Here is a 12,876-nt window from a genome sequence, read left to right as displayed (position 1 = left end):
GTATGATGGTGAAACCCTGAGTGGCCCGCATCGCAATTGTTGCAAAGAATAGGTTACTTTAAGTAGCCTACTGTTTTGACCAAAAAACCTCCTTTATTTGCCTCATAGAAGGTACCTTCTTACTCATTTATCAAGCGACTAATCGCCTTTGAATTCCATCAACTTCAAGCTTAATAGCGCTGTACAAAGGAAGGAGTAGGTGAGGAAGAGAAAGACACAAATCTCCCGAGTTCGATTTGACAGATCAAATGCTCTTGCTTAGGTTTTTCCTGTATTTTTGGTGTTTCACTAGGGCACAATTACCAGCTAGTTGGTTTGTTCGCTTTCGGCGGTTTGAATGAGTGTTTGAAATCTCGGAAGCTCTCCTGAATACACCTGTTTCCTTTTTTGACTTGTTCACTCATCGGAAAACCCTATTCATGACGATATTTCTTCTTCCAAAGCCCAGACCTTTGCTTTTTTTAGCAGTTTCACTTGTAAATTCGGAGCAGAAGCGCCCGACCACCTTCACCATGAGTAACCACCGACCAATGGGGAAAGTGGACCGCGTTAGGTGGTGAGAGGAGACAGAATTGGAGGTAATCAGACAGTCGTAAAGGGTGCTCTTATAGCTCAACTGACGCCGTCACCATAGCGGATCCCCAAGTTATAGCAAGCCGTATCAGTATGGAAAGCAATTCGCTGTCGGCCTATTGAAGGGTTGAGAGGCTATGCGCATGGTTGGAGGACTGTGCCGTCGAGAGGGCACGCAGCCCTATGAGGCTCGCAGGGGCAACGGTGCTGGGCATAGCATCGAGGGCCGGTTGTCAGTTAGAGATTGATAAGTATTAAAACATCGAGTCTAAATTTTCTTCGCTAACAGTTAAAAACTAATAATTTTTGATAGGGAAGAGTTGGCTTGACTTGGCAACTTAACATGCCAATTTGCGTTCGCTGAAATGAGTTAAGTAGGCAAATGCCGACCATGAGTTAAGGAATTTTTTTCTGGCAAATAATTAGTTTTTTGTTACTAATCTGTTTTTCTAAGAAAATGGACTATCAATTGGCATCATGTTAAGAAATGTCAAACCTTAACTTACTTTCCTGGCAGTGGGAAGCCGTAATGGTTTTTGTTGGAGAAAATGGTGGTTACCTTACCCATGCCCATTTGGGCTTGCTGAAGCAGAATAGGTGGGTAGACACCGACCATAAATTTCCAGGTGAATTTGTTTATGCTTCTTTAACACAAGCAGTTTTTAAACTTGAACTAACGAATTTTGCTTTTACAATGCGTGGCTGGCGTGTTTAACTCTCCGCTGCTTCTACAGCCATAAATGGTAAGTTTATTATTCTCCAAGGTCAGTGCTTTGGATTTTTTCCAACCTACTACCACCCACTGACTAAGGCAAAGTTAAAAATCCACCGTTAGTTTTAACAGTCCTGCTTCACAAGGCCTCCTGATTAGAACTTAACTTGTCACCGAGCGCTAGAATCACAGTCACCTTGTCAAAGCTTCTCTCAACTTTCAGCAATTACCAATTACCATTTGTCGTGGTTGAAAAGATCATGGGTGCTTAATTTTGTCTTGCGTTGCACCATGATCCGATTCTGCATTCCGCCTTGGGAGACAGGTGATCCCGTTGGGATAGTCGGCCTACGTCAAGCCATTGGGCTCATCACCTTGAAGTTGGTATGAAAGGTTGCGATGTGACTGAGGAGGGTGTAATTACGGGGGCGAAACATCACCGTTCACCAATCCTACCTCAACTTACTGTTTGTATTGCACGATAAACGTTTGAAGTAGTGATGCAAAATCCTCGGCAAAATGGTTAACCAAAAAACTGCTTCAGAGGTGTGTATTGGACGCTAGACTAGCTACCACCTAAGTTAGTCAAAACTTTCCTTGGTAAAAATGCTTGAGGAAATAAAGGTATGCAGGGTAAGTACAAAGGTCGAAATGGTGGTGTTGAATTTCCTTCTAACATGTTTACTGTTTTCTTTACTTTTGCGTGTAAAAACATTTGAAAAATTCAAGGCTCATATCGAAACGCCGCAATTTTTTGCAGTTGGCTTAGTTCCTTCTAGCGGCGTTTGTTGTTGGTATATCTGCCAGTGATTTGGTGTGTAGGTTGACTACCTGGTCACTTCAGTCGCCACAGATTGCGATCCACCTTGTCGGTCAACCCTATTAGCCGTCCAGCCTTCTGCTCTTCTGAAATGACCCATTACGGCTTCAAAGAGGCCGTGAATTGAGTACTATCGAGAAATGCGAATCCTGTTTTTGTTTAGTATCCTTGCTGATATTTAGAATAGTGGCTCAGTACTCTTATAAAGGCAATATCTCGTTCCAATTTGAAATAAAATATGACACTCTTTATCAAACCGCCTTTAGGATTGGAAATTCAGATAAGGATTACAAAAATAGTAAAGAATTTCATGTTCACTTTCTAGGGTGCGCAATCTAGCTGACGAAAATTGGGTAGTATCTGGGGGTGATGGCAGTAGGCAGTCGCCGTAGCCTTAACAAATGCTTTGCGCTTTTGACAGCTCACCGATTTCTGCTAATTGGATTCCGAGTATTTGTAGTGGAGGATGGAACACTGTTTTGATATGCCCTTGAATTTGACAATGACTTGTCATCCACTAACAGCCTCATATGCGGTTTCAATTCCGAGAAACTAATGCGATTTGAGAATAACTCTAGTGCTTAAATTACCCTTCTTCAATTTAGGTGCGTCAGGAGGCGTTTGGAAATACCCCATAATTAATTCAAGAAGCGGAATGATTTTACCAGTTGCACATGTTTAGCGATTCATAAAACTACTTTATTATTAGCAGGCATTTGTTCCGTTCAAGCTCACTCAACACACCAACAAAAATAAAAGGCTCCTAAGCATTAGATTGCCTTAACCTTAACTGGCAAGCTAAGTTACGAGGAAAGAAAAGCTGTTTCCAGATGGTTCCATGGGAAATGGGTCGTGATACTCAAATTACGATTGCGTTATAACAGTGATATGTAATACGTGTGCTATTTAAGTTTTCCACTCGGAGAGGATGCGGGTAGTTGAACCCAACCTCACAAATGAGGGGCGGTTAACATCTCTCGAGCCGGAGAAGAGTCCTGTTCCCATGTCCCTCTAAACTTGTATCTATCCTTGTTGTAGCTACACAATAAATATGTCCAAACTCAGTCATCCACAGTGTTCTAGGGGTGTGAAGGCCAGGAAAGAGGAGATAGAAGAGGTGTGTGCCACAGATATTGCTAAACACATCAGTCCCACTTTATTGCTTGCCGGGAGAGGCTGCCAAAATAACTTTTCAGCTTAAATTATTAGAATTGTTTCTACTATAACATTTGGCAATAGCAAGTCAGGAAGATTTAGTCAGGCATTTCGAAAATGTTCAACTAGTTGCTGAAGAAGTATCTGTTGAAATGGAATCAAATTCAATCGGGATAGTCCTACTGTAGTTTAATTTAAAGCAGTAAAGTTGTAAACAACAAGTCATGCTAATTTAGGAACGTTTGATTTTATTTATGACTGTGGGCGCTTTTAATATGTAAATGCTTGCTAGCGCAAATGCTAGTGCTTAGATAAAATCAATTTCCACCATACGATTTAAATAAAAACAGAGCAAGTTTATTTTAGCGCAGTTAATCTTTTGTTTGTGTTTTGTGCAAAGCTGTTTAAAAAATGTTTAACTGATGAAAGCAATTCAAGGTTAGACGGAACGACAAAGGGCGCGTTTTGGAGCCGTTTGTTTAGCCTGTTTGTTCACAATTCCCGGGATTGCCTGATGGCTCATGGTGTATCTTCGCCGCATATTTAAGCTTTTCCAACGTCCCTTTGCGTCCATGCGTGTCCTCAATGTAGCCGAAAAGAACGAAGCAGCGAAGAATATTGCTGCGATTCTTGGTCGGGGTCGTACGACTCGAGTATGTTTTCTAATCAATTAAAAGGAATATTTATTCGTTAGCGAGAAGGTTTTTCCAAGTTTAATAAAATCTATGAATTTCCAATGACGCTCAACGGCGCAAGCTGTTCCTTCGTGATGACTTCAGTTTCTGGTCACCTTCTCAACTATGAGTTTTCACAGTGCTTTCGCTCTTGGTACCTCGGTTTGAAAGCTTATCTTATTTTCAGGGAATCTTGCAACCCCTTGGCCCTCTTTGATGCCCCCATCGAAAAGAAATGCACAGCGGAGTACGAACCAATCAGGGTATGTTTGTCGTGCTGATTACTGTGGTCTTGCCATTCAGCGAACCCTAGAACGCGAAATCAAAAACTGTTCCCATCTCATAATCTGGACGGATTGCGATCGCGAAGGTGAAAACATCGGCATGGAAGTTGTCGAAGTCTGCCAACGTGTCAAATCCTCTATCCAGTTTCTCGAGCTCGCTTCTCCGAAATCACACCAGTTGCCATCACCCGTGCCATCAACAATTTGACCACCCTCGATGAACACGTGAGTCAAGCAGTCGACGCACGTCAAGAACTCGACCTTCGCATTGGTGCTGCTTTCACTCGCTTTCAAACCCTTCGTCTGAAACGTGTCTTCCCTCGAGCTCTTGCCGATCAACTCATCTCCTATGGATCCTGTCAATTTCCAACCCTCGGTTTTGTGGTTGAACGCTTTCGCGAGGTGGAAAGTTTTATCCCAGAGCCCTTCTGGAAGATTACTGCTGAGGTAATGAGAGAGGGAGGAGACTCTCGAGCTACTTTCCAGTGGAAGAGAGGCCGTCTTTTTGACCAAGCCTGCTGTGCCGCTTATCACGAGCACTTGTTAGAGGTAGGCCACCTTGGAGACTTCACATGCTTTGTCTAGAACCCCATCGGGAAAATTATTCATGTAGAACGAAAACCAAAATCGAAGTGGAGACCTCTGCCAATGGACACGGTAGAGATGGAGAAGCTGGCTTCACGTAAACTGCGGATTGGCGCTAAGGAAACCATGCAATTGGCAGAGTCATTGTACACCAAAGGGTATGTTTCCTATCCTCGAACGGAAACGAATTCATTTCCAAAGGAGTTGGATCTAAAACCGCTGGTGGAGGCCCAAATACAGGACAGTCGGTGGTCAGGTACGTAGAGTGTTTTTATGCTTTTTGGCCATTTCTTCTACTTTGAGTTTTTATACCTTCCGGTTACCTTTAGATTTTGCGCACAAATTACTGGCTGTCGGATTAAAGCCAAGGAATGGAAGAAAATCGGACCAGGCGCATCCTCCCATTCATCCCTTGAAGGCTGGGACCAACCTTCAAGTACGTTTGCGAGCATTCATTTAAATCGACCTAATGAAAACCTTTTCATTGTTGATATTAAAAGTTTACGTTCCATAATATAGGCAAGAATTTCACTTATTTAGCTTTAAAAAGACATCTACCACGAAGATTCTATTTTACTTCTTTAGCAATTTGATACTTGCCGTGTTTCATTCTAACGGTCGGGCAATGATTCAGGGTGTGATATTTTTCAAATATGTTCATGACTTGGTTCGTTTACTGATTTCACACAATTGTTACATCACTCGAGTGTTCTCCCCTCAAAAGTGGCCATTTACTGCTGTCATGCAAGAAAAAAAGGCATACACGAAGGAACTGTTCTACTTATAGTGAACTGAATCATCGGGCATAACATGGATCTACTAATGCTGGCTTTCACCTTCTAAGATGGTGTCATTATTATCCGAGGGAGGTTAGAATTTCGCATATTTCATCGTTTTTTTGCGGCTACTATCAAGCATAATTTATTTTTTCGCTAAGGATAGCGATATGATTGACGAAGATGGGGCTTCTCCTGATACAATGTATCTCAAATAATCCTAGCATTTATGCAATGAAGTGTTTAGGGAAGAAGAGCTTAAAAAAATAAAAAATTGAGTATTTAATTACTGAAAAAATCGTCTCGTCTTTTGGGACAGTGACAAAAGGCAGGACTAATTGGTTGAGCAACTTCATTGGCTGCGGATGTTTTGAATCTTATTGGTACTGTTTTTGGGTAGTCTTCTCTCAGATTTCCACTTAGCGATGCAAATTATTTGCCAATATCTCACCGCATTTCCTACTGAAAATTCTTCCAAAGTGTTCGTATTGTTTGAGTGGACCTCAGTTTCTTCGCTTTCCATGATATCTGCATAATTTTCCGACGGCCTGATCGGCTGAAATACCTTCCACGACTAGTTCTTGCATTAGTTCTTACTCGGCAAATCATTATTCCTTTCCCAGGGTAATGAGGCGCGTCTGTACGAACTCATCACACGTCACTTCCTCGCCTGTCTCTCAGACGACGCTAAGGGTGCAGAGACCACGGTGCGCCTGATGTTAGGCTCAGCGGATTCTACCGCCGCATCGTCGTTGGATACAGGTGAAGTGTTTGAGGCACGAGGACTGGTCATCCACAGTCGGAACTACTTGGAGGTGTACCATCCCTACGAGAGTTGGAGTGAACGATACATGCCTGCTTTTAAGTTGGGAGAGCTCGTCACTCCAGACAAGATCGAGGTGATTTTGAAGTTATTTGACCACCGGTTACCCTAAAGTAGACGAAGTGGAAGTGGTGAAACTGAAATTAATAATGATAGAATGGAATCAAATGAGGTGTATGGGGCCGGGGGGGATTGATGGAAACTGAACGAACGGCTAGATGGAGTCGGGATGCATGAAGAAGATGTTTGGGATAACTTGGTGAGTAAATATGGGATAAGTGGGTGGACAGAGAGTTTCGTTATTAATTTATCCTTTGGCTAAATCAAAATTGGCAAGGAGAAGACGTGTTGGATCTGGTTCTGTTGCCCTTACGGAAGAGAATGGTAAAAAAAATACATAGAGGAAGAAAGAACCTGCTTAAAATTTACTCAAAGTTAAGCCAACGATTGTTCAATTCTGTAAAAACTGTGGCTATTTACTTCCTCCAGATGATTGAAGGCACTACAACGGCACCAAGTCTCCTAACTGAAGCGGATCTGATCGCCTTGATGGACAAATATGGCATTGGAACTGATGCCACGCACGCGGAGCACATTGAGACTATCAAAAAACGCATGTATGTCGCTCTGCAAGACACCAAGTTCCTGGCGCCTAGTCAACTCGGCATAGGACTTGTGGAAGGTGCGAAAGATTAATTTTTTTGCTGTACGGGCGCATAAGCTTACATCCTGTTGAGCTCTAAATTGGTGCAATTAAGAGCTAGACTTTCTACGGATGAGTAAGCTGGGTGTACAACGTGTGCGTACGTGATCGCTTGCTAACTATTGCGGACGGAGAGTGGTTCCACTTCCACACATTTACTACCTTGGCCTTGGTATTATGATGATTACTGTGGCATTTAATTGTCTACCTGTACTTGGTACTAGCCAGTCAGAGAAATTGAATGAGAGCCCAAGTTCGGGAAAGCGGGGACTTCTGGAGATCCTAAACTGGAACACTTGCTAGGGTTGCAGACGTTACAGATAGTTCATTCTACAACGGATGAAATAGCGTGGAAAATTTAGGTATAATGGAAAAATCGCCTTGGCCTCTTCAGGCTTGCCGATGTGACGCACTGAGCTGTTCTTTGCGTCCGTAACAAGCAGCACCAACAGGGAGGCTATAGACATGACGCGAAAGTCACACCGCCATGACTAGAGCACAAATCGCTGACATTGGGGAGCCCACCAAGTTGAACGCAATGCTCCCCTCTCCTTCCATGGGTCATCATCGCCGCTCCCTCTAGTTACTTCGCCGCTTCGCGCGATTACGATGTAGTCGGTACTTTGAAAAAGTACTAAGAAGCCAGGAATGCTAGTCATCAAGTTTTTACAGAGATGAGATGACCTTTGACGCCAACGTCAGTGATGCGTCTCTGTCGATTCCATTATATCTGGGATTTGACTTCCCTTAGTGAACTACTTTGAGGGGCGGGAAGGATTCACCGTCTTTGTATTGTTTAAAGCTAGACACTCTTCAACGAGTCCACTTCAAATACCAATGACTGTTTGTTGGAAATTTTGTCTAAAGGCGGAGTAATTTAAATAAGTAGAATAATTGGCGCTAAAACTCATAGTTAATATTTTTCTTGTCACTTTGTTGTCATTGTCGATGGCGGCCACCTTTTTCAGGATTGGATTCAGTTTGCCGGGACCCGGTGGGGGAAGGAGACAGAACTGTCTCTTGTTACGTAATCCACATATATCTTCATGTGAGTGCCATAGGCTAGCTCCACAATCGACGTTTTGAAGTCAATTCCATATCTGAATTTCGCTTCAGTTGTCAATTTTCTATTGCGACCTGACGTGTCGATAATGCCATGTAATGTCAATAAATTCGTTTTTGGTCTACCTCAATTTAGGTTACGATTCAATGGATCTAGCAGTTGCAAAGCCCTACTTACGCGCAGATCTAGAGGTCGACTTAAAGGCGTAAGCTCTTCAATCTCCCTGTTTAATAAGATTCATGAAGGTGATGAAATAACGTCTGTTTCTTGACCTGTAGAATATGCGAAGGCCGAAAGACAAAAGAAGGTAATTGATCAGGTCCAAATTCCCCCTTAAAGTAAACATTTTAGAGGTTCTGCAAACCCAGTTGGCCAAGTACAAATCTGCTTACGAGATGGTTGTCCGGGAGGCGCGAAAATTGGACATGGCGATTGGCAAGCATCTTGCTCAGGAGGCAGAGAACATTCCAGGTATGCCTCGATTAAGGAAAAAAATTACAGTTAAACTTTTAGAATCCACAAATAACCCCACTGAAAGCAGGAGAACAGAAGCTTACCAGAAACTCTGTTCCTGTCCTTCCTGTGGAAAGGACGTCGTAGTTCGTCAAAAGGGTCCACAAGATCCTATCGACTCTGGTGTCAGCACTCAGTCCTCGGCGAATCGGTCAGTTCTACTGAGATTGGATTGGTTGGGATATTATGCTTACTGAAATTTGATGAGTAGCGTCGACTTCATAGGCCGCGGTGGTTCTTCTCATGCACTGGGTTCCCTGACTGCAAGTTTGCCATCTGGCTGCCCGATGGGGTGACTGCTGCTCGCGTTGTCACGACAATAGGACAGGGAGTGACGGGGACTCTTCCCTCGGTGCCTTGCAAGTCAGTTGATGGTGCCAGTTGTTTTGGCCGTGGCAAGCTTGTTGGTCTCAAATTTCGACTTGGTACGGTGTTGCCGTGTGGATATGTGCAGGAGGATCCCGACATGGAGTGAGTTGATTTGCGCTATAGTATTGCTTTTTTTCCAGATTTTGTTTATGTATTATTAAATTTGATATTAAAATAACAAAGTGCATTCGGAACGATAAACTATGGTTTTGGTGTTCCTTTAGAAATCTCATACAAAAATAACATATCATTCCATCAAAATATTGCTATTTTTGAATTGTAAATGGGCGAGGCCTTTTAGGATCAAAGTCTGATAATCTGTATGGTAGCGTTGAGGATGCTTGCCGATGCAAACATCAAATACATTTGGCAATTTTCCCGATAACTCTGGCAGTCTGTATACATCTACATGCAACACATCTTTGGAGATCATTTAGCATTTTTTATTTATTTTCCTTTATCAAGAGGGTACCTAGACACCAATTTTCCTGTCCATTTTACATCACAGATACGTAACTTGCCTCTTCTGTGACGAGGAATTTCGAATGGCTTTCGGCATTCGCATCGCCTCGGTTACCACAACTCCCCCTGCCCTCTGTTCGACGCTCGCCGGGCAGCAACGACCGGTTTCTTCCGTCATTCCTCGCCAACCCAATCGTGGCTTTTTAACAGCTGCGTCATCGGCACAGGTTGGTGTGATCGTATAAAGTTATCGTCGGTAGCAATCTATCCTGAGGATAGGTGAACTTCGTTACACCTAGATCAGCGTTGGTTTATACGGAGCAATAGTGGATGAGTTTGTGGATGCAGTTATGACTAACAGAATAAGTACGTCAGAATCCTCTATCAACCACCCTGATTTCGTTTTGTTCATCTCTGGTCATTGCAAGGCATTATTTCACTGAGCGAAATCCAAATGCTTCCTTAACTTTAAAATATTTCTATGAATAGATTCTTATTAATTATGAAACCTGCTAAATTCGTGTTTGCCAGCATCATCGTGTTGTTCTATGCGTTAAAATTCGGTGCATTTATGCTGCTGCGCTCAGTAGTTTGAGCTTTTGAAGATGCTGCTGAAAGGAAGTGAGTAGGTGCTGCATCTGGTAATCACTAGGGCACGATGCTGAAAGGATTCAACATTTACACTTGCCTTTCTTATTAGCATTCTAGCCTTCCACCAGCACTGCCCTCTCTCCGTCATTCATTCGCCTTCCTCCCATCTTCTTCGTTCAATGCAAATGACTTCCAAGGTAATGACGGTCATGGTGTCGATGAGAGCAACCCCGTCGTGTGCAGTTGTGGGATCCCAGCTCGTCTCCTCACCGTTCGCAAGGCTGGTCCCAACCAAGGTGAGTTGGTTGCATGAAAATAATTTTTACTCAGTTGCATTAAGTTGGCAAAATTGTTTAATTCTTTTTTTGTGGCAGGTAAAAAATTCTACAAGTGTGGCGATATCTCCAATGTGTGCAACTTCTTCCTTTGGCAGGACTCTTCAGCTGGGAGGTGGGATTAAGTGATTCTAATTAACAATCTTTCTCTTGTGCATCCTGTGGTCATGCCTTGCATCTTTTCTCCCAAAGCAGCGCTCCAAATCACTCTTTGAATGGGGATTCCGGTGTCGGTTTATCCAATGGAAATGTGATGTGCTCGTGCGGTCTTCCTGCCGTTAGGTTTGTTGACTCAATTTTAACCTTCATGAATCCGGTAATTTTGTATCTTGTATATGAAAGGATGTTTAAATTTACCGATAAAAGTGTAAATAGGTAGACTGGAGGATCTATACAACTTATCGGATAGATGAATGAATGATGCTGTGGTCGGATGGTCAGCCAGAAGAACTGGCTAAGGGGGGAGGGCTTTGATAGTGAATGAATGCATTGATGGGTGTATTAATGATTGGGTCTTTTTTTCCAACCGCACTTCATAGACGGACAGTGAATCAGGCGACAGCCAACCGTGGTCGTCAGTTCCTCGTCTGTCCGAACAGTGCACCCGGTGGTGGCAGTGGCTGTCACTTCTTCCAATGGGCAGACACTGCTCCCACTGGTGCTGCCGGCCGACCTTCCTCCTGTTCTCGTGGTCCTCGCACTGGCATCAGCACTCCCTCATTTGCTGATCAGGATGAGAGTTGGCCGCCCACAACTCCACTAGGTGGTGCTGGTGAGCCGCGTCAGTCGATTCTCATGCTGATTAAACATCATTGATGCTATCAGAAACTCTTAGTTGTTTAGGCAGCATGGTTAGCAAGATATTCGTGAAGGTGGACTGACTGATGGGCAAGTGGTTGGATGGATGGTCGGGTGCACAAAAATGTCGATTTATGGTTGTAGGACCACCTAAACGATGGAATAGGTGGACCAATGGATAGGTAGTTTGTTGAAGGCCGAGCATGCGCTCTGGGGGCAAATCGAATGGATTAGTGGATAGGTCTACCGATAGAGTGATCAAGTGGATTCTGTTGAATGATGCAGCGGCTGGATGGACTCATCAAATATTATTGGATTATGTGAACAAAGGCATGAACAGACGGCTAGATGAAATGATGGGTTGGTAGGCGAACTGAGGACTGACAAGTGGGTTAGATGTTATTTGGTTCTATTGTTTTCCGGATAGTTGTATCCATACATGGACAGACGATCGGGTAGATGGGGGAGTAAGTTGACGTATTAATGAATGGAATATCTAAGTCGGTAGTTGTGGAAACGGTTCTAAAACTAGGCTAATAAATGTGAATGTGGGTGAGCTGAGGGATGATTTGACGCCTGGTTGATTGAATAAAGGGATGAAAGAATGCCTAACCAGGTAGGTGGTGGTTGGTTTGATTGTTGGGCTAGTGGATAGATGAGTGGGTGCCAGAGAAAAACGAATTCCTACATATGTGGATGAAGTGCTGTGTGGGTGGCTTGATGGAGTGATGTCTCTATGATTTGACAAGTGAACATGGAGACGTGTTATCACTGATAATCCCTTCTCTTTCAGGCTCCAGAAGTCGTCGTAATCACAGCACTGGTGGCGGCGGTGGCGGTGTTCGCAAATGCAGCATTTGCCACCTTCCCGGTCACACGCGCAATCGGTGTCCTTCGGTCCCACAGGAGTAGGTGTTTTCGCACGCGTATGAGGTCCCACTCTTCCCCCTACCTTCTCTGTAAATTTTCTCTTTTTGTTTACTCTCCTGTTGCCTTTAGTAAGAAATTAGCCCTGTTGTCCGCCTTTAGTGTACACTTTCATGTTATTCAAGGAGACTTTTTTCAGTAAAAAAGGTTTTTATTTTACTGCTTTGCCAGTCGACTAAAATTCGCCTTGTCGACGTTACCGCCTCTCCATTTTTGTATGGGACTGTTGAGTGGCGTTTTTTGGGAGATAGCTGCGAATCGTGTTGTTGAAGGCAAGACCATTTCCTGTATTACGTTTTCATGTTATTTTGGCAACGATGTTGAAGTTTTCTATCATTCACTGGATTTGGTTACCTTCGTTGACCGAAAACATGGCTCATTGCCAAAAGGTTGGTGTAGGTATGTTGGTCTCCATCTCGCCTGTCCGCCATCTTGATGAATGTTGCCTAGTCGCTAGACTGGATAATTTGCTGCCATGATAGTTTGAAATGAATGGTTGACGTTTGATCTCAATGATCCTTGCAATTATTGGTAGTCGTTTGACCTCGTTAATTTGTCGTGCCGGCAGAAGCAGAATAGGTCAGTGAGTGCTGAGGAGAGTTTCCAACATTGAAGTGTTCCTGAAAATACACTCGCCTTCAATAGGTAATTTGTAAGACAGAAATGAGTTTCAACTTCCACCTTTCTCCTCATCTTCTCCTTACCTATTTCCT

The 12,876-nt window shown here is 43.4% G+C and overlaps 1 protein-coding gene across 1 annotated transcript; it reads left to right on the top strand. All coding sequences in view use genetic code 11, as the record gives it.

Annotated features, from left to right (window-relative positions):
* Window positions 1-3,781: 3,781 nt before the first annotated feature.
* EGR_05700 (DNA topoisomerase 3-alpha) lies at window positions 3,782-12,148 on the top strand (the record flags this gene model as incomplete). Its single annotated transcript, XM_024494949.1, has 17 exons — window positions 3,782-3,913; window positions 3,955-4,197; window positions 4,238-4,343; window positions 4,364-4,767; window positions 4,804-5,059; window positions 5,133-5,239; window positions 6,203-6,478; window positions 6,781-7,084; window positions 8,304-8,373; window positions 8,447-8,475; window positions 8,520-8,832; window positions 8,907-9,152; window positions 9,559-9,739; window positions 10,213-10,399; window positions 10,478-10,553; window positions 10,978-11,210; window positions 12,030-12,148. The coding sequence occupies 17 exons, from the start codon at window positions 3,782-3,784 to the stop codon at window positions 12,146-12,148; spliced, it is 3,282 nt and encodes a 1,093-aa protein (XP_024350645.1).
* Window positions 12,149-12,876: the final 728 nt, after the last annotated feature.

Source organism: Echinococcus granulosus, assembly GCF_000524195.1.
Source record: "Echinococcus granulosus chromosome Unknown EG_S00044, whole genome shotgun sequence".
In the NCBI taxonomy this organism is placed as follows: domain Eukaryota; kingdom Metazoa; phylum Platyhelminthes; class Cestoda; order Cyclophyllidea; family Taeniidae; genus Echinococcus; species Echinococcus granulosus.
The sequence above is the reverse complement of the archived record's forward strand: the minus strand, read 5'-3'. Positions and strand labels throughout refer to the sequence as shown.